Genomic DNA, 20,748 nt, shown 5'->3' with positions numbered 1-20,748 from the left:
GTTTCTTCGTGGATGGTGTCCATTGCACCTGTTGGTTCTTTGGAAATTGATTCTGCCTCACCTTAATTCTCTCCAAATGAAGAGGCAATGAGGAGTTTAAAGACTGGTTGTTGTGGGAAGTATGGTTATCACTGGAGTCAGTCTCCTGCCCAACTGTCTGTGGACGTATGTTAGATGAAGTATTATGATCGTAGGTAACTTCAGTGGTAGAATCAAACCAATTCCCCCAGGTCTGTGAGTTGTGAATAGGGGGATAAGCTGTGTTTAGCTAACTATTTGGAGTGCAAGCAGTGCTTCATGTCATGATGAGTGTAGAGAATCTGCTGATTCTAAGGCTGTTCTTGATCTGACAGATGGTCCATAATTTTGTATCTGAATACGTTTGTGTTGGGGGGGGGGGCACATGGTGTGGCAAGAAAGCTTTACACTTATGGAAATGAGCCATATGCAGAGAAGTCTCACATTTATCTGCTCACTTCCTTGGAGAAGTGAATGTGGTGCCAGTCTGTTTTTACTCACTTTTCCTGTTTTTCTCTGGCACTGAAGAATCTGGAATATTTCTTGGAGAATAGCTTCTGAGAATGAAGCACCCCAGAGACTAACCCTTTTGCCACGTTGGAGAATGCTATCCTTTGATTTCTGCCCCTCAAAAGAAAATAGGGGTAAACTGTTTTAACTTGAAACCATTTTCAGGAGGAGTCATAGGTTATCCTAACAGTTACCCAGACCTTGTGAAACTCCAGAAATGTTTTTCAACGTAGGTGGGCCTTCCAAAAGAAGCTGTTCAGCTGAGTCAGCCACCTTGACCAATGGGCAAAGATACTTCAAAGAATGGTATAGACGCAGAATGTGCAGAACACTTTTAAAAGGGCTATCAGATAAGCCAGTACTTGGCCACAGAACTGCCCACTATGAATTTATGTTAAACAGAAATAGCTGACACATGCACCTTGACTGACATCAAAAGCATACATGTGCCTGAGGTAAGTCATAAGTATATGCATTCTGCCTGAATTAAGCAGCAAGAGGATACCCATTTGCCCATATGGAGAACCTGTTCACGAATGCTGTTGTGACAATTTGTAGATTCCATTTGTCTGAGTTTATACTTTGTTGTACTGGTAAAAGGAGGCCAACTGACCTCCTGTCTTAGAAACTGGATGGGGTATCCTGGAGAGGAGGTTAAGGGCTGGGATGTATGTCGGTCTATTAGAAGGCTTCTTTCACTTCCAACACCCTAACCAGGAGGGTCCAGTAGGATTAAGGAGATATAAACCAGTAGCAATTTTTGCCCTGACTGAGGGAGGTTTCCTTTGCTTGTTTTAGGAATGTTATACAACTCTGAACCAGAGAGCTTTGAACCACAAATATTTTGACTAGCAAGGGGAGGTAAGGATGAATTTGTATCTTTCTTCTCTGAATTTACAAACATATTCTGAATCAGACCAAATGCTGAGAAGATGTTTAGGAATTTCCCACGAGAAGGCAGTCAAATTATATTTAAAAAAATGTATTTCACCCTTAGTAGTACAATAATTTATTTAAAACACTTATAGCTTATCTTTACTATTGTCATCATTTTGTTTTCCAGACAGGTGATGTACCAGCACCGTCAAGCACTGATGGATCAGTTGAAGCTCACAGAAGATCCAGCTTTAGTTTTGCATTTGACTTCTGTGCTCCTGTTTCAGTTGTCAACACACTGCATGCTGAATGCACCTGGAAGATGTGTACCACAGATTATCGGTTTCCTGAGCACAAAAATTCCACAGGTATGTTTAACTAACTGCATTTTCATATAGAAGGTAGGGCCAGTGGTGATAATCTGTTAAAACTGTTGAAGAATACTTTGACTTTGTTCTTGTGCATGAGAAGCCTACATTTGAACAGATGCAGTTCGTTGAGAGTCACGTTTGGGACGCTGAGGTGTCAACATTTAAGATCAAAGGACTGCTTTACCAGCAAGAGTCAGAACTGAGATCTGTGCAAGTTTGAGGGGGGTATTTTTTCAGACATGCTACAGTATCAGAAGTTTACTATTTTAAATGGTGGGGGGATTGGTGTGGCTCTGTAGAGCCTTGCCACCATATAAACATTCTTTATTTCTACGGTGCTTTTTGGAGCAGCAGTATGTTTCAGGCATTTTTATTCACTAAACTTCTTTTGATGCATCATTTTGGGAAAAAGTGAACCAGATGTTTTGTGCTTCATTTCATCTGTAGAAATGAAGATACAGTAAAATGTATACTTTTGACATAAAACTGTATTATTAAGACTGATTTATTAAGACAGAGTTTCAGGGGAATTACTTTTAGACTCATAGTAAGGCTTGACCTTTAGATTTCATTACCACTTAAGAGTCTTAGATGAGTACTGTAGAGTGAGTTGAAGTCATTGTATTTTTTATCCCATCTTGTACATCTGAAAAAGTAACTTCACCCATTTTATTTCACTTTAGCCTTTCATACTTAGGAATAAGGCGTCTCCTAAGGTACTGGTCCTTAACATAATTTTTGCTAAGCAGTGGATCTTGCCACCTGATTAGATTGCTCTGCTACCACTTATTTGAATTTTCAAATTGTCAGATAGCCAGAAATTTGAATTTCCAGATGTTTTTCATGTGGATCACTTTTGCAATCTTCACTGAGGGGCACTCAGGTGCAGGCAGAGGTCTGATATTTGTCAGACTTCCAAAGCTTGGCAGCTTCCCCCCACAGCTAGCTGATGTCACCATAAATCTGTTGTCTTCACTTACCTGGTATACAAGTGAGGTCTTCCCAGGCAGTCTTCACTTCTTTCTTGATGCATTTGTGAATGCTAGCAGAAAGTGCATACTAAGTTCCTCAGTCCCGGATTATGACCAGGGAGCAAGGCAAATAAGTACCCCATTAGGAATCCTTTCTCCTAATCTTTAATATAAACAAAAGTCTCTCAGCACATATAATCCAGCAGTGTAATATGAACACATTAAGCATTTTCAGTGGATTATGTACGCTGAAAGATTGTTTGGGCTTGCTTTGTTTTGAGTGTTAATCTTTAATATAGTTTGCAATGTCTTTTATTAGAATCTGGTTAAATTTTGAATGTTGTAGGTAGTGAATGCCTAACATGGAGGTTTTGAACATGCCACAGGGGCTTGTCCTATCATGAGAAGGTTAACAGAGGTATTTGCCAGACCTGAGACACAGTACAAGGGGATTCATGATAACTACATTTATTCTGTGGGACTGGAACACAGTGTTAAGGAATATTAAATCTGCCACAAATTTAGTTCTAAGATTCTCAAGGTAAGGCACAGGGCTGTTCAAGCTTATATGACTAAGAAACAGAAGCCCATCTTTGTTTGACTCACCATATCTGTGGAATATCATCAAGCTGATGGCAAACATGTTCCCGTAAAAGGAGAAACAGGGAAGTAAGACCTGTAGAAGTCGTCGTCCAAGGATACCCCAGAATCAGACTATTCATCTGGAGATTGTAGGTCTGAGGCCTTCAGCTCCAAAGAGATAGTTGAGTAGGTCCCGAAACAGTTATCTTTAGTAACCAAGACCTCTGGCACTGCTGCTTTGGAAAATGCCCTACTGTCCATCATCCTACTGGACTGAAGACTCAACCAAGCAACAGGCTGTGGATGCCAAACAGACATCAACTCCTGAACAGACTGTTGTTATTTACCAACAGGAAGGCTGTGTCTCCCTGTTTATTACTATGAAGGCCATTCAGTGTCACAGGAAGTCGTAAAGTGGGGATATCCTCCCCCTTTGAGTCAAGAAATCCCCAGCAACTGCCTGTTCTTTTAAGACCCAAACATAAGAGGCACAGGCCTCTGCCAAACCTAAGCTGCCACCCAGTGGCAGGTTATCAGTCCCTACCGCTATCCTGGCTCCCTCTCTTGATTGGGCTAAGCTGCTTTAGGACTTATTTCAGCCCTTACAAAGTCTGCATTGTGAAGCTAGCCAACTATGTCTATCCAGAATCTATACCATCTGTCCTTTGACAGATCCCATCTGCTGTAGTTTCCAGGAGAAAGCTCTGGACTGTAAATCCAAGATTTCCTCTCACTTGTTCTGTGATACAAACTGTAAGGACAAGTAAGTCTCTGACTCGCACCAAAGAACTTCACCTCTCATGTGGGGATAACCATTTTCTGATTAGGTAACATTTCAAAAAGCACATTTACTTCCATATGAGGGCCCTTCCACTGTAGGCAAGGTAAAAAAAAAATAGCCCAAAGGTAGAAAGGCTGGACAAAAGAAAAGATGGCAGGATGAAGACAGAGAGAGACAGAAGACCATTTAAGGCTCAACTCCTAGGAAGGAGCAGCTATGACTAGACCAGTCACCTCCCCAAAACCCCACCCTGGCCTTTAACCTCCACTACAGGATACCCCACCCAGGTTCCTGAGATAGGAGTCAGTTTGCCTCCTATTTACAGCAGAGGCTAAGCATAACCTCAGACAAATAGGCTGTACATTTATTGCCATGGGTACAAGCTCCAGGCCTCAAAACAGAGGACTTCTATCAGCACCAGTGGACCAGAAATACTGGTCTTAGGTGCAGTAAAGACTGGGCCCCACAGACAGGAGAACAAATGGTTTTACTTAAGGCTATTTCTCATTCCAAGAAAGATGACTTATGGAACCGGTTTTGGATCTTTCAAGACCAAAGAAATTCCTAGGAGTGCTAAAATTCAAGATACTAACACTGCAGGCCCAATTTCCTCTCCTAAGCCCCATATACACCTTATTACAATGGATCTCAAGGATATCTACCCCCACATTCACATTTACTGAGGGCAGAGGCAGTATCTGATGTGTGTGGCAAGAGGAGATTACCATTATCAGTGTACTTTCTTACTCTTTGGTTATTTACTGCACCCAAAGTATTCAGAAAATGTGTGGCCCCAGTGGTAGCTCACTCACTGAAGGATCAAGGGCATTCATAGATATCATTACTTCAATGACTGCCCGATTCAGGCCTAGTCCCAGGAGACAGCGCAGAGGACTGTGGACTACACACTACACTGTGTAAGCACTCTGGTTTAATCCTCAGCTAACTGAAATTTAGCTTGTGTCGCAGCCAGAAGAAATCTTTGGGGCATTTTTGATTGCAGTCACCAACTTAACCTTCCATGAAAGAAAGTGAAATCACTGAGCTTTTTTCCAGATAAGGAAACCACACACAGGCAGTTTTTGACTATCTTATGTCGAATGGCACGTGAGGAAATGCAGTGGTTCCTCAGGAAAATGTGATGCTAGCAGAACCAACTTTTTGAAGTTATCCTTCTTCAGGACAAAATTAATGTGTGAATGCAGCAATTGAAAAGAAAGACGACATGCCATTCAGATGTGTGCCTAGTCAAACACTGACCACAGATGCATGAGACTTAGATTAGCCAGCATCTTAGACCTCAAAGTGCAGGATACCTAAATGCCCAGGGAACAAAAAAATTACTTGTAAACATCAAGGTGATTATGGTGCCCATCCGTGTCCTGAAATCATTCTAAGCTGCCTGGATGACATGGATCCTGAATATTTTTACAGACAACAACAGATTGACGTGGTACATAAACAAGGTGGCACACATTCTTATAATCTTTGCAGGCTAGCTATACAGACCTAGGACTAGGCTCTGTAGAAACATATATCCCTGAGAGTTACCTAAATACCATCACAGGAAATGAGAAAGCCCACTTAGGATGACTTTGCTTATGCTGTCCTTCAAGGTACATACTGAAGGAGGCATTATACTCAGTGACCAGTCTGATGAGAGCAGAATACAGTGGAATGATCACATCCTTGGACCTGGATGCCATACCCTCAGTAATAAGTCTTAGAATGAAAAGAACTTACTTGCAGTAGTAGATACATGGTAGTTAGGTCTCTAAGTACTGTTTCAGTTTTCAGGGGTGTGCTATCAGTGTGATAGTTACAAGGGACTTCTTGCTTGTTGAAGGATACTGTCATACATATCTTGACATTTAGTTTTAGTCCATGCTTTTGAATCCAGCTATTGGATTGGGAAGGCCCTGTTGGAGGATTTTAGTGTCCTTTGGGGAGTTTGTGATGGCACCCCGGGAACTACTGCCCCCATTAGCCTAACGAGCCTGGTCTGCAAGGCCATGGAGCGTATCATCATGGAACTTAAAAACAAAGACATTGGTAATCTCCAAACTCTGGACCCCACCCAGTTCGGATTTGTAAAAGGCAGATCATGTCTCCTAAACCTGATAGACTTCTTTGAGGCAGTCACCAAAGCCGTAGACGAGGGTAAGGTGGTTCACACACCTTATCTAAATCTTGCAAAGGCTTTTGACACCATCCCCCACTCTGGAATTATAGATAAACTCACTAAACTAGGTATAAATCCCTATGTCACAGGATGGGTTGCCAACTGGCTCACTGACAGAAACCACACTGTGAAAGTGGCAGACTCCAATCCAACTTCAGACCAGTGACAAGTGGAGTACCACAGGGTTCAGTCCTGGGTCCTCTCCTGTTTGGTATCTACTTTTCTGAAGTACAGGCTAACGCAGAAGGTCTTTGGCTAATGAAGTTCGCAGATGACTTCAAACTAGGAGCCATAATCGAAACTCCTAATGATGTGGACAATCCTACAAAAGGGCTTCACTGAGACAGATGCCTGGTGTCAAAGCCATGGGCTCAAGCTGAATACCAAAAGGTGCATTGTCATCCCCTTTGGTAAAAACTCTGTACCCATGAGCTACCACATAGGTGGTAGTCTACTTAACACTGAAAGTGTGATAAGAGACCTTGGGACACAGGTGGACAGTAGTCTCTCCTTTGATAATCACATTGCCACAGTAGTCAGGAAATCCTTCTGTGTGGCACACCTCATCCACAAAAGGTTTCTCATCCAGGAAAAAAGAGGTCGTGGTTCCCCTCTACACATCACTCATTAGACCCATTATCGAGTACAACGCCACCTTTTGGTATGTACCTCGCAAGACATCTACAACAACTGGAAAGGCCGCAGAAATACCTCACAAAGAGGATTACCGGGCTCAAACAGATGCCGTACGCAGACTGTCTTAAAAAACCCCAGCTTTATTCCAGCTGTACTCCGTAGCATATCATCTACTCAGAGGCGATCTCTGCCTAACATACAAAGCTATGTCAAACCCAGAGCTGTTGGACATGCTCCACTTAAAGAAATCCCAATCCCTCCAAGCTACACGCTCTAGGGACCTAAACCTTGTCACCAAAATAAACAGAACAATGCTGGTGGGATAAATTCCTGTCCTAGAGACTTCCCATACTCTGGAACAAACTACCTGTCTATATCAAACAAAGCTCCTCATTAGCACTCTTCAAGAAAAATCTTGATGACTGGATGGGAAATAGGAAAGTCTCCCTGGGGATCGCCTTTGTGGCTATGCTCGACAGGGGCACAGGAAAATAATTTTCTTGGGTGGTGAAAGCCAGGGTATTTTTTGGCTAGTACCTATGAACTAAGTTTATAGTCATCTGCAAACTTGGTCAGCCATAAACCTTTAGTAAAAGTAAATGTCAAAAAGGAGTGGGTCAAGAACCAAGCCCTGGGGTACACAGCTAGTGTCAGGTCTTTTGGAGGAGGTAGATCAGCCAACTCTAGTTTCCTGTGTTTTGTTTGTGAGCCAATTTGCTATCCAATGAGTTACATAGGGATTAACGTTTAGTGGCGATAGTTTATCAGTGATACCTGTGTATGGGATGGTGTTGAATGCCTTTGTGATGTCTAGATGTGTTGTATGTACTAAACTGGCCTCGTATACCACTTCAGTAACTTTCTTGAAGACGTCAGCCAGGTTAATGGGACAGGATCCACCCTTGACATTTTCCAAATTGGCTAGGGTTGAGAGTTTATAGATTATCTGTCTTATTTATTAATTCCATAGAATAAAAAATAGTATTCTATTTTATATTGTATATTTACTTATTTATTATGCATAATTATTAAGAAAGAATGATTATGTCATATATTAGGTTTTAAAAAATTTTTAGTTTTAGCTAGTAATGCACCTTTGCACAGAACATTCAATGTTTAATATTTATTTGGTAAGCATTCCGCTCCATTTGCGTGCATGTTTTTAAAAAAAAACAAAACACAACATTATACTGTTTGATTTTATTGATACTGAATGAGCATAAGGTTTACTGGAAACGTTTGAATGCATTTTACTTGACTTAATTGATTAATTACTTAATTATACAATTACATATATTAACTTTGGCGCCTTTTCACAGTGTTTTGTTATATAAATGGAAGTTTTAAATGTTTGTGTATTGTCTGATGAAGCGTAGTAGTTGCTACGCGAAAGCGCTCACACTCCAATAAATTTTCTTCTTCGTTTGATTTTTTCTGGATTATTGTCAAATTTGTGCTGAAAGCTGGTGCTGAATTATTTTATGTTGGTGAAACTGGACTTTTTGTTAAATATCCTAAGTGCTTCGTGGTGAGAGAACCTGGTTTCTACTACTTCATTTACCTTCTCACTACAGGTACTCTCTTTAGCCATCGGTGAAAAATTTTTTATTCTACAGTTTTTACTTCGGTTATTTCACCGGTTGCACGCGATGGAAAATGTTAATATAGAATTAGACTACTCTCCAGGGACGAGGGACGCCTCAGCAATTTTGGTGGATCTTTTACATCAACAGGCAAACCCTTTATTGGCTCTGGATTTGTCACACACAGATAACGCTGTTCCGGTTAATGAAGGAGGGTGTTAATATAACGGACTTCAACACTGCATCAAAGGAGCTTGAAGATGACATGTACAGGCTACAGCAGTACGCCTGGCAAAGACAGCACCTGGAGGCATGCCTACACTATTGCATCGTGCCGAGGGGGATGAGAGTCCTCTACATGCCGACATATGGAGAGACACATCCGACACTCCTTAAGAAATGGCAGGACCTCAACATCGACCTTGGATACAGGTACATCAAGTTATTGCTTGAATATTTTAACCCGATAGAAACTGAACTACGTAATAAAGTTGACCTTACTTTTAAAGACTTGAATGACCGTTTCAAAACGGAATATTGTGTTAGGAGAATGCGCAATATTTGCCTTCAGGTTAATGCTTTTAGTGAAAGGCTAAAAGCAACAAAGTTACGCAAACTACAAAGAGATTTTCATGATTTTGCATCTCGGCAAATATTTGTATGGCCGAAACGCAATACTGTTACTCAGAATATAAGTAGTAACACCGATAATGTGAATCATTTACCATCTAATGATTTGTCCACTAATACTTCAACTGTTACGGTCAACTCTGTTCGTAACATGAATGACTTTCCAACCAACAATGAATCATTACCAGCCACATCTTTGGAGGGGGTTAATGCTACATTTTCCACTGTGTCTGACACACCCCCTCCTAACCAACTAGCATTGAAACATCTACCCAGTAACTTAGGAGCTAGACTGAAGGATTTACACTCTGACAATTCTTCTTGCCCTTCCCCCTCTACTTTTTTACCTTACCATGTGAAACAACAGTTTTACAACAGGGGTCGATCAATGAGTCGAGGACCAAGAAAAAGGAAACTTTCAAAAGAAAACTACAACCCAGTAAGAAGAACAAGAATGTGACTGAACTATTATATAATTATTCTGATTTTTCTTTTTCTGATGATGATATTTCTTTATTGATAAAACAAAACTCAAATCACAAACTCAGAAAAAAATATAAAACAGAGGCTAAACAAATAACGCCAGTCGATTAAATCCAAAACTTTTACTTGGTTAGCGCTTTCATGCAGGACACGACCTGCACTTCTTCAGACAAAGTAAAATAAAGCACCTTACATTTTTATATGTGGTTCAAAGTGCTTAGACCAAACCCACCATTAATTGGATAATTAAATTGATTCATCCAATTAAGTCAACAATGCAGCAACCACACAAAAATTGACTTTAAAAAAATTTAACATTCATCAAAAATGTTTGTATAAAATTATTCATATACAAAATCATCACAACCAAACATTACCTAACTCTAATTTCATTATATTATTATAAAATATAATAATAAATTTAAAAATATAAACTTATCAAAATATAAATGAAAATAAATTCATTTTATATTAATTATATCTGTTCTATACTATGTTAAAAATAATACTGTACAAAGCTGAATTTAATTTTCATTTAACACCAAAGCAAACCTTTATGTTGTTGGAAAGATATATAATAGGTATAATATATAATTTTTAACTTTAAATGCATAAAAATTTTCATGCAAGGGTATAAAACTATCTTACCAAAAGTTTTATATATATACTTTTTTCACACTATCTCTCTAAAGCTTTAATGTTTAGTAAACATTTGATAGAACATGCATCATTAATGCCTGGATAGTTGTAGGCATTAGTTTTCAGCTGCCATAAAAGTTCACATTCTTGCAACTTCAAATACCATGGCCCCCCTCTAGGGTTTCTTTCCACTTTTTCTACAACATTAAACAAAAAACTGTGGGAGTCATTGTCCATTATATGCTTAGCTAGAGCATTAGATGAATTTTTTCTAGAAATAGCATATAAATGCTCATAAATTCTATTCTTAAGCAACCTTTCGGTTTTACCGAAATAATAAGCAGGACATTCTTGACATCTAGCAAGGTAAACAACTCCCTGAGTCTCACAGTTAAATTTACCATTAATGTAGTATCTAGACCCCCTTATCATGAAATTAGACCCTATTTGTATGTGTTTGCAATATTTACATCGCCCACATTTAAACATACCTTTATTCATTTTATAAGGTCTAATGGGGTACTCAAATAGGTTTTTCATGGAAGGGGCCCTTTTATAAACTACTTTTAACTTTGGACCCACTAGGGAGTGTAATTTTCTATCTTGCATTAACAACTCCCAATTGCTTTGTAAAATATTTCTTACTTGTGGGGAATACTGGTTAAACTGAGTTATAAAACCAATACTATAGTTCGTATTATTATTGTCATTAATAGAGCCTTGATTAATGTATTCAGGCTCACCATTACTAATATTAGTGTCATCATTTTTATTATTTAAGTCAGTTGGTATCCCGTTATATAATGGCCCAAATATTCCTTCTTTCCTTTTATTTTTAATTTCCATGAAAACCATGTTCAAAAGTTTATGGGGGTAACCTCTATTTTCAAACATTTCCCAAAGAATTCTACATTCTTCTTTAAAACTGTCCTCTGTAGAACACATACGGGAAGCTCGAACGAGTTGACCTTTTACAACCCCCCTCTTTTGAAAATAGGGGTGGCAACTCGTAAAATGTAGAAAAGAGTTACTAATGCCTACAACTATCCAGGCATTAATGATGCATGTTCTATCAAATGTTTACTAAACATTAAAGCTTTAGAGAGATAGTGTGAAAAAAGTATATATATAAAACTTTTGGTAAGATAGTTTTATACCCTTGCATGAAAATTTTTATGCATTTAAAGTTAAAAATTATATATTATACCTATTATATATCTTTCCAACAACATAAAGGTTTGCTTTGGTGTTAAATGAAAATTAAATTCAGCTTTGTACAGTATTATTTTTAACATAGTATAGAACAGATATAATTAATATAAAATGAATTTATTTTCATTTGTATTTTGATAAGTTTATATTTTTAAATTTATTATTATATTTTATAATAATATAATGAAATTAGAGTTAGGTAATGTTTGGTTGTGATGATTTTGTATATGAATAATTTTATACAAACATTTTTGATGAATGTTAAATTTTTTTAAAGTCAATTTTTGTGTGGTTGCTGCATTGTTGACTTAATTGGATGAATCAATTTAATTATCCAATTAATGGTGGGTTTGGTCTAAGCACTTTGAACCACATATAAAAATGTAAGGTGCTTTATTTTACTTTGTCTGAAGAAGTGCAGGTCGTGTCCTGCATGAAAGCGCTAACCAAGTAAAAGTTTTGGATTTAATCGACTGGCGTTATTTGTTTAGCCTCTGTTTTATATTTTTTTCTGAGTTTGTGATTTGAGTTTTGTTTTATGGCTGAGAACAACGGAGGCTTGCAATCGCAGTCGCAGGATCTTTTCACTTCCAGTCCGACTACTGCTACTCCTAACCGTGATGTGGATGCAGTCGGATACCTTACAGCTTTGATTCAACAGCTTACACAGCGTGTTGAAATTTTGGCAACCAAAGTTGAGTCTCAAAACACTCAAAATGCTTCCAGTATGCCGGTAGTGCGACCTAAGGCAGGGGCAGTCTTTCAAACGATTCCATCTACTCTTTCAGCTCCAGTTAACAACGCACAGATTAACCCGGGAAGTGGAGCAAGTTCAAATTCATCCACGCCTTTCAGTTTACCGCTTGGGCAAGGTAACGGTCAAATTACTTTGACTGGAAATAATGTTTCAAGTGGAAATAATGTTTCAAGTGAAAACAATAACCATCCAAATAACTTGCCTATTTTAGAAGATTTCTGTAAAGTGCCGATTATTAACTTACATTTTGACAGAAATGTGGTTACGGAAAACCAACAAGGCACTTCCGTGAATGGTAATGCTTCTGACATTGTGATTAACCTTAAACAATTTGACAGTTATTTGTTAAAATTTAGGAAATTACAAGTAGAAGTAATTTATTTGCGGGAGTGTATAAACCTGAAAATAGTTCCTAAAGGACTTCGGCAGTGGAAGTATCCTTCAGGTACATTGAAGCAAACCAAATTCTATTCTCGGTTAGTTCGTCACTTTGACCAGCAGGGATTCCAGTTACTAGAACTGTTAATTGAAGAATATACTCATCAAATGGCATCCCTAAAAGATAAATTGAACACCTTTGACACTTTAATTAGGTCAGATCCTAGTTTTGCTCGGTATGAGTACGACTACACTAGGATCTTTTCTAGTATTAATACCTTGATTAATAAAATTGGTGACACTAAAAGAAGAAAAATCCAAAGAGACCTTTCCGCTTATGAAAAAGGAGCTGCTTACCCTGATCCACCTGTTACTAAAAGTGTGCATTTTGGTGCTTCTTTTTCTACACGTGTATACAACAATCCCTTAGATATGGATACTCAAGCAGTAGGGGAAAGTAACTTGGACAGTTTTCTTAATACAGATTGCAGTCAACTTACGGATACCGAGGTATCGCCTCAAGGTCCGAGGAGGAGTGACCGGATAAATGAAAAAAACAAAGGGGATAATCGACCAAATAATGCTAACAGCAATAAACCTCAGGATTTTTCACACAACAAGTCCGGTCCCCGGAAGAAAACGACTTGGACTCGCAAAGGCCACAATCGGTTCACATCCAACAAGAAGAAGGGCCGTTAGATGTTGAACATAGAAATGAAGAATGGACTTTTAACATTCTAAGAAGTAAGAGCAATGACTTTCAAGTTTATAATTATACAAATTTTGACATTTGTTCAGATTCAATTGAACTTTTATCTAAAGGTTTTTCTTATGCTATATCATCTAATTTTGACATCGCTGAGGTTCTTTGCGATGTAAAAATGTTTGCACGAAAATTAAACTTGAAGTTACTTTTTGGAAACAATACTAACTTGCAATCTAGAATAGAAAATGTGCCAAGTGTATTTAACCCCCCACTTGATAACAACCTAATAATGTTTGAAAAAGTTTCTGAAGTTCATTTAAGAAACTTATATAATGAAGTGTGTAAAAACAAGTATAGAAGTTTAGGTTGTAAAGAAAGGGAATTAATCACACACATTAGAATACACGAAATACGGGTAATGAAGCCCGATAAAGGCGGGGGGGCTATTTTGATGTACGAGAAAGATTATTTAAAGAAAATGTATTTGTTACTTGCTGGAGAAGAATATAAATTAGTATCTCTCAACGAATTTAATCAAGCCTATAGAAAAATTAAAGATCATTTAAGTGAACTTTTTATAGAAGGGAGTATTACATCAGATTTATACCAGTTCTTTTCCATGACGGCACCTATTACCCCGGTGCTCTTTGGCATCCCGAAACTGCATAAAAATTTCCATGACCCCCCTTTTAGGCCTATAATAGACGGACGGAACTCTATCACTTATTCCTGTGCTAAATGGGAGGATAACCAACTTAAGGAATTTCTCAAGACTGAGAGCCAGATATGCAAGGACTCATGGCATGTCCTGAAGAGTCTTAACAACATCTCTTTTCAAAATGAATTAATATTTGTGACAGCTGATGTCAAAAATCTTTATACTGTTATTCCTCACGAAACAGGTTTGGAGTGGACACGTGAATTCTTATTACAAAAAAAGTGTCCTGGGACTCACGTGGACCTCATTATTTCCATCCTAGAGATTGTTTTGGCTAATAATTACTTTATGTTTGGGAAAGACATTTATTTACAAACCACAGGAGTAGCGATGGGTTCCCCTGTTGGCGGTAGTTTCGCAAACACCGTCATGGCCTTTTGGGAAAAGACTTTTCTTTTCCCACATAAGCTATTTCAAGATAGCATTGTTAAATACACACGCTATCAAGACGATATTCTAATGATAGCTAATTGTGGGAGAGATAAAATAACTGAGTTAATAAGTGAAATGAATTCATTTACTTCTTTTCTTGAATTTACACACGAAATTGGGGAGACATCTATCGATTTTTTGGACATTAACATCAGTAAAGATAGAATAAATAATGTCTTTAACACCAAAATATATCGTAAACCAACATACAGTAACTCTTTTCTACATTTTACGAGTTGCCACCCCTATTTTCAAAAGAGGGGGGTTGTAAAAGGTCAACTCGTTCGAGCTTCCCGTATGTGTTCTACAGAGGACAGTTTTAAAGAAGAATGTAGAATTCTTTGGGAAATGTTTGAAAATAGAGGTTACCCCCATAAACTTTTGAACATGGTTTTCATGGAAATTAAAAATAAAAGGAAAGAAGGAATATTTGGGCCATTATATAACGGGATACCAACTGACTTAAATAATAAAAATGATGACACTAATACTAGTAATGGTGAGCCTGAATACATTAATCAAGGCTCTATTAATGACAATAATAATACGAACTATAGTATTGGTTTTATAACTCAGTTTAACCAGTATTCCCCACAAGTAAGAAATATTTTACAAAGCAATTGGGAGTTATTAATGCAAGATAGAAAATTACACTCCCTAGTGGGTCCAAAGTTAAAAGTAGTTTATAAAAGGGCCCCTTCCATGAAAAACCTATTTGAGTACCCTATTAGACCTTATAAAATGAATAAAGGTATGTTTAAATGTGGGCGATGTAAATATTGCAAACACATACAAATAGGGTCTAATTTCATGATAAGGGGGTCTAGATACCACATTAATGGTAAATTTAACTGTGAGACTCAGGGAGTTGTTTACCTTGCTAGATGTCAAGAATGTCCTGCTTATTATTTCGGTAAAACCGAAAGGTTGCTTAAGAATAGAATTTATGAGCATTTATATGCTATTTCTAGAAAAAATTCATCTAATGCTCTAGCTAAGCATATAATGGACAATGACTCCCACAGTTTTTTGTTTAATGTTGTAGAAAAAGTGGAAAGAAACCCTAGAGGGGGGCCATGGTATTTGAAGTTGCAAGAATGTGAACTTTTATGGCAGCTGAAAACTAATGCCTACAACTATCCAGGCATTAATGATGCATGTTCTATCAAATGTTTACTAAACATTAAAGCTTTAGAGAGATAGTGTGAAAAAAGTATATATATAAAACTTTTGGTAAGATAGTTTTATACCCTTGCATGAAAATTTTTATGCATTTAAAGTTAAAAATTATATATTATACCTATTATATATCTTTCCAACAACATAAAGGTTTGCTTTGGTGTTAAATGAAAATTAAATTCAGCTTTGTACAGTATTATTTTTAACATAGTATAGAACAGATATAATTAATATAAAATGAATTTATTTTCATTTATATTTTGATAAGTTTATATTTTTAAATTTATTATTATATTTTATAATAATATAATGAAATTAGAGTTAGGTAATGTTTGGTTGTGATGATTTTGTATATGAATAATTTTATACAAACATTTTTGATGAATGTTAAATTTTTTTAAAGTCAATTTTTGTGTGGTTGCTGCATTGTTGACTTAATTGGATGAATCAATTTAATTATCCAATTAATGGTGGGTTTGGTCTAAGCACTTTGAACCACATATAAAAATGTAAGGTGCTTTATTTTACTTTGTCTGAAGAAGTGCAGGTCGTGTCCTGCATGAAAGCGCTAACCAAGTAAAAGTTTTGGATTTAATCGACTGGCGTTATTTGTTTAGCCTCTGTTTTATATTTCTTTATTGAATCGGGGACTTAACTTCATTCCAGCTTGCCCTGATACTATTAATCAAGTACTCATTGACCTCAGATTGTTTTGCAGACAAGTAGCTTTGAAGTTGTTTTTTAAAGATAAAGTTGACTGTACTAATGCCACTGTGGAAACTACTTTTAAACGCAAAAGCACTTTTATGCCTCCACTTACATATAACATTGAATGTTTTTTAAACTTATGTGAACAAGATTTTTATAAATTATTTTCAACTAAGATAAAACCTAGTTTTTATAATCTTACTTTGGAAGAATTCACTTCGTTAAAGCATTTGAGTAACTGCAATGAAATTACTATCAAACCAGCTGACAAGGGTGGTGGGGTAGTCATTTTAAATACTACTGATTATAATGTGAATATGCATTCAATGCTTGATGATGATGCAACATACATTAGAATGAAGTTATATGATATTAATAGAATTATTAAAAATGTGCATGATGTTTTGTATGACCTTTTAATTTGTAGACAAATCAGTGAAGAAATGTATAATTATTTGCTCATAGATAATCCCACTGTACCAATAATTAAGGGATTACCTAAAATTCATAAGAACCAGTACCCGATTCCACTAAGACCCATAGTTTCGGGTGATAATTGGGTTACTGCCAACATCTCTTCTTTTATTGAATTTTTACTCAGACCCATAGTTGATTCCTTTGAATCTATTTTAAAGGATACATATCAACTGCTTGATTATTTATCAGAGGTACACCTAGCCCTGAATGAACATGAATATCTTTTGATTACTTTAGACGTGAAAAATCTTTTCACGTCTATACCTAATGACCTAGGCATTGAAGCGGTAAGAGAACTATTATTAAAAGAGACGTCCTTCACTAATGATAGGCAATTGTTGATAGGCCAACTACTAGATTTAGTTCTCAATAACAATGCTTTTATGTTTTTAGATAATTATTATTTACAAAAATGGGGGGGTGGCAATGGGCACTCCCTGTGCCAATACGTATGCCAACTTGGTTGTTTTAAGTTGGGAGCGGAGTTGCCTGTTTCCCCACCCCTCTTTCTCTAAAATAAAAGTCTATAAACGTTTTGTAGACGATATTCTTACCATTTGGGAGGGTACTGAGAGTGATTTTAAGGATTTTTTAGCTTACTTAGAAACCACATCTATTTTTCTTAAATTTACCATGGAATGCTCTCATGTAAAGATTAACTTTTTAGATATAACACTAAGTATTACAGAACATGGCTCTATTACATCAACACTTTATAGAAAACCAACCTGGAGGAATACCCTCCTTACCTTCGACAGTATACATCCTAGATGCATCTTTCCTGGTATTATTAAAAGTCAGTTTATTAGGCTAACTAGACTCTGCAAGGGTATTCATGATTTACACTTTGAAGCAGATCGCCTAGAACAACTTTTTAAGGAAAGAGGTTATGACTCAAACCTAGTTAGTAACATTAAAAATAGTATTATAGGAAATATACAGACAGAAAATAAATCTATTAGGACTAGAAAAAGAGAAGCTATGACTATTCAAACAAAATTTGTAGCCATAATTATAAACTACACCAGTATCATAAATAATATAAAGGAAATTTTCCATAATAATTGGAAGATTTTAATCATGGACCCAAATATCAGGCTGATTGTAGGGGATAAACCCCATTTTATGTTTAGAAATAGTCCCAACCTTAAACGGCTATTGTGTAATGATAACCGTTCTATCCATTCAGCAGCTTCACCTATTAGTCGAAGGATAGGTACTTTCCCCTGCCATAGTTGTAATAGATGTAAGTTTATCTCCAAGATGCAAGAATTTCATCACCCTACTATGAATTATACCTTTCGACCAAGATTTTTTGCAAATTGTTGTACAAAAAATCTTATTTACCTTGCTACATGTAAGAAATGCCAAGCATTCTATGTTGGGCTCACTAAAAGATGTTTGAAGGACAGGATATATGGCCATTTATATGATATACAGAGAAAAAATGAATTAAATGCTCTAGCGAAACATATAACAGAATATCCTTCACATCAGTTTGATTTTAGGGTTTTAGAAATAGTTATAATCAATAAAAGAGGTGGTGAAAATGTTATATCTTTGAATAATAAAGAATTGAAATGGATTCTAAGACTAGGTGCTCATATACCCCCTGGTATAAACAGCTATATTTCCATAAAACCTGCTTTGGAAGCTAGATGAGCTATATATTTTATTAAATCTATTTTGATTATAATATATTTAGCATCTATTTAAAACAAAATATTTTTTATATGTACATATGTTTATGTTTATATGTTCCAGTTTAAAATTTATATATTCATATTTATTTAGAATTTATTAATTCATATACAATATTTTCTATTCATGTGTTTTATATATTTATACACATTTTTACATATATTCTTTTCTATACTCTTCATATATTCTTATCCTACCAGTAGTTTAGAATTCATTTCATTTGAGCTATGGTTATGCATTATGTAGGTCTATGCATTAAACTAAATTATATATATTTATGGTCTTGCCCTATAATAGACACTTATATAATTTATTATTATTATTTTGATAATATATATATATACATATAACTTTAAATAATGTACAAATTGCTTGTTTCAATATAAATTTATCTATTCATTTATTTATCTATTTATTTATATATACATTTTTATAATAATATAATAATATTAATCCTATTGAATTTCATTGATATTGTGTTATTATATTTATAATAGATAATTGTTAACTACCACCCATTTTTTCATGGCTTTTTATATGATAGTCTTTCTCCCATACATAAGTATTCTATTTTATATTGTATATTTACTTATTTATTATGCATAATTATTAAGAAAGAATGATTATGTCATATATTAGGTTTTAAAAAATTTTTAGTTTTAGCTAGTAATGCACCTTTGCACAGAACATTCAATGTTTAATATTTATTTGGTAAGCATTCCACTCCATTTGCATGCATGTTTTTAAAAAAAAAAACAAAACACAACATAATACTGTTTGATTTTATTGATACTGAATGAGCATAAGGTTTACTGGAAACGTTTGAATGCATTTTACTTGACTTAATTGATTAATTACTTAATTATACAATTACATATATTAACTTTGGCGCCTTTTCACAGTGTTTTGTTATATAAATGGAAGTTTTAAATGTTTGTGTATTGTCTGATGAAGCGTAGTAGTTGCTACGCGAAAGCGCTCACACTCCAATACATTTTCTTCTTCGTTTGATTTTTTCTGGATTATTGTCAAATTTGTGCTGAAAGCTGGTGCTGAATTATTTTATGTTGGTGAAACTGGACTTTTTGTTAAATATCCTAAGTGCTTCGTGGTGAGAGAACCTGGTTTCTACTACTTTATTTATTAATTCCATAATGATCCTGTCCATAACCTTACAGATTAGGCTGGTCAGACTTATGGGTCTATAATTTCCTCTGGTCTGTTGACACCCTACCTGTATGCAAGGGGATGAGATTTGCTGTCCTTTGTTTATTTGGCACAAAGCCTGTTTGAAGACTGATATTGAATAGCATTTGTAGGGATCAGACAAGGACCGGTTTCAGGCTGGTCAGTAAGCAACCCAGGTATGTTATCTAGCCCCATAGAAGTAGTGTTTTGATGAACTACTCTTTGATAATTCCAAACATTCCCAAAACGTACTTGCCTCTAAATGCCCTATATGTCTGAATTAGGTCTCTTTTAAATATCTGTGTGTGTGTGTGTGTGTGTGTGTGTGAGACACTGTACAAGTTCAGGCGTTTTATTGTTTCATAATAACTTACATTTTCACATCCATGAGTAGTCTTTCCACTGTACTCATGCTAGTTTTCTTATGACGTATGCATATTATCCCATACTCTAGTTTGGGTCTGATTTAGCTTACAAACACTGATTCCATCTTTTTTGATTTCCTAGACTTTGTATTTTTTTTGTATAGCCAATAGTTTTATAACTGTTGCTAATCAATTGGTTGATATGATCTGAAAAAACTCGAAGCAGGATCTATCCATATACTGAAGTCCTTAAATGAATGTACAGTTTCTATCACTGTGTGCTGTATTAAATATTCACCCTGGAATCTGTGCCTCCCAAACCTCATATGATAAGTTTTTGATGTGTATATCAGTGCCATTTATTTATTTATATTTATTTGTTTATTAACATTTGATTACCAGGAATGTCCGACTGGGTAGAAGCCCATTTTCAGTGGAGGCCTGGGGAGAAAAGCTCCAAATTATTACAAAACATTTTAAGAACAATAATTTGACAATCTTCAGAAATAAGACAAAAACATCTGCAGTTTAAATGATTATAACAAATTAGACAAAATTATAACAACATTGGTTAAGAATCGGTACAAGTTATATGATAATCATTTAATATTTAGAGAAACTTTAGACAGTTTGTAGAGAAATTAAGGTAAGTTAGTTTAATACAA

At 36.0% G+C, this 20,748-nt stretch overlaps 1 protein-coding gene across 2 annotated transcripts in view; it reads left to right on the top strand.

Moving 5' to 3' along the window:
• The window catches only part of UFL1 (UFM1 specific ligase 1), a 911,566-nt gene that overhangs the window by 869,377 nt on the left and 21,441 nt on the right, over positions 1 to 20,748 (top strand). For both annotated transcript variants that reach the window (XM_044065765.1, XM_044065759.1), the window contains exon 18: positions 1,592 to 1,772. In XM_044065765.1, coding sequence (XP_043921700.1) covers positions 1,592 to 1,772 — 181 coding nt within the window. The remainder of the gene's footprint in view (positions 1 to 1,591; positions 1,773 to 20,748) is intronic.

Source organism: Protopterus annectens, chromosome 1.part0 (assembly GCF_019279795.1).
Source record: "Protopterus annectens isolate FY-2018-M chromosome 1.part0, PAN1.0, whole genome shotgun sequence".
NCBI lineage: Eukaryota > Metazoa > Chordata > Ceratodontiformes > Protopteridae > Protopterus > Protopterus annectens.
Note: the sequence above shows the minus strand (reverse complement) of the source record. Positions and strands in the feature narration are given on the sequence as shown.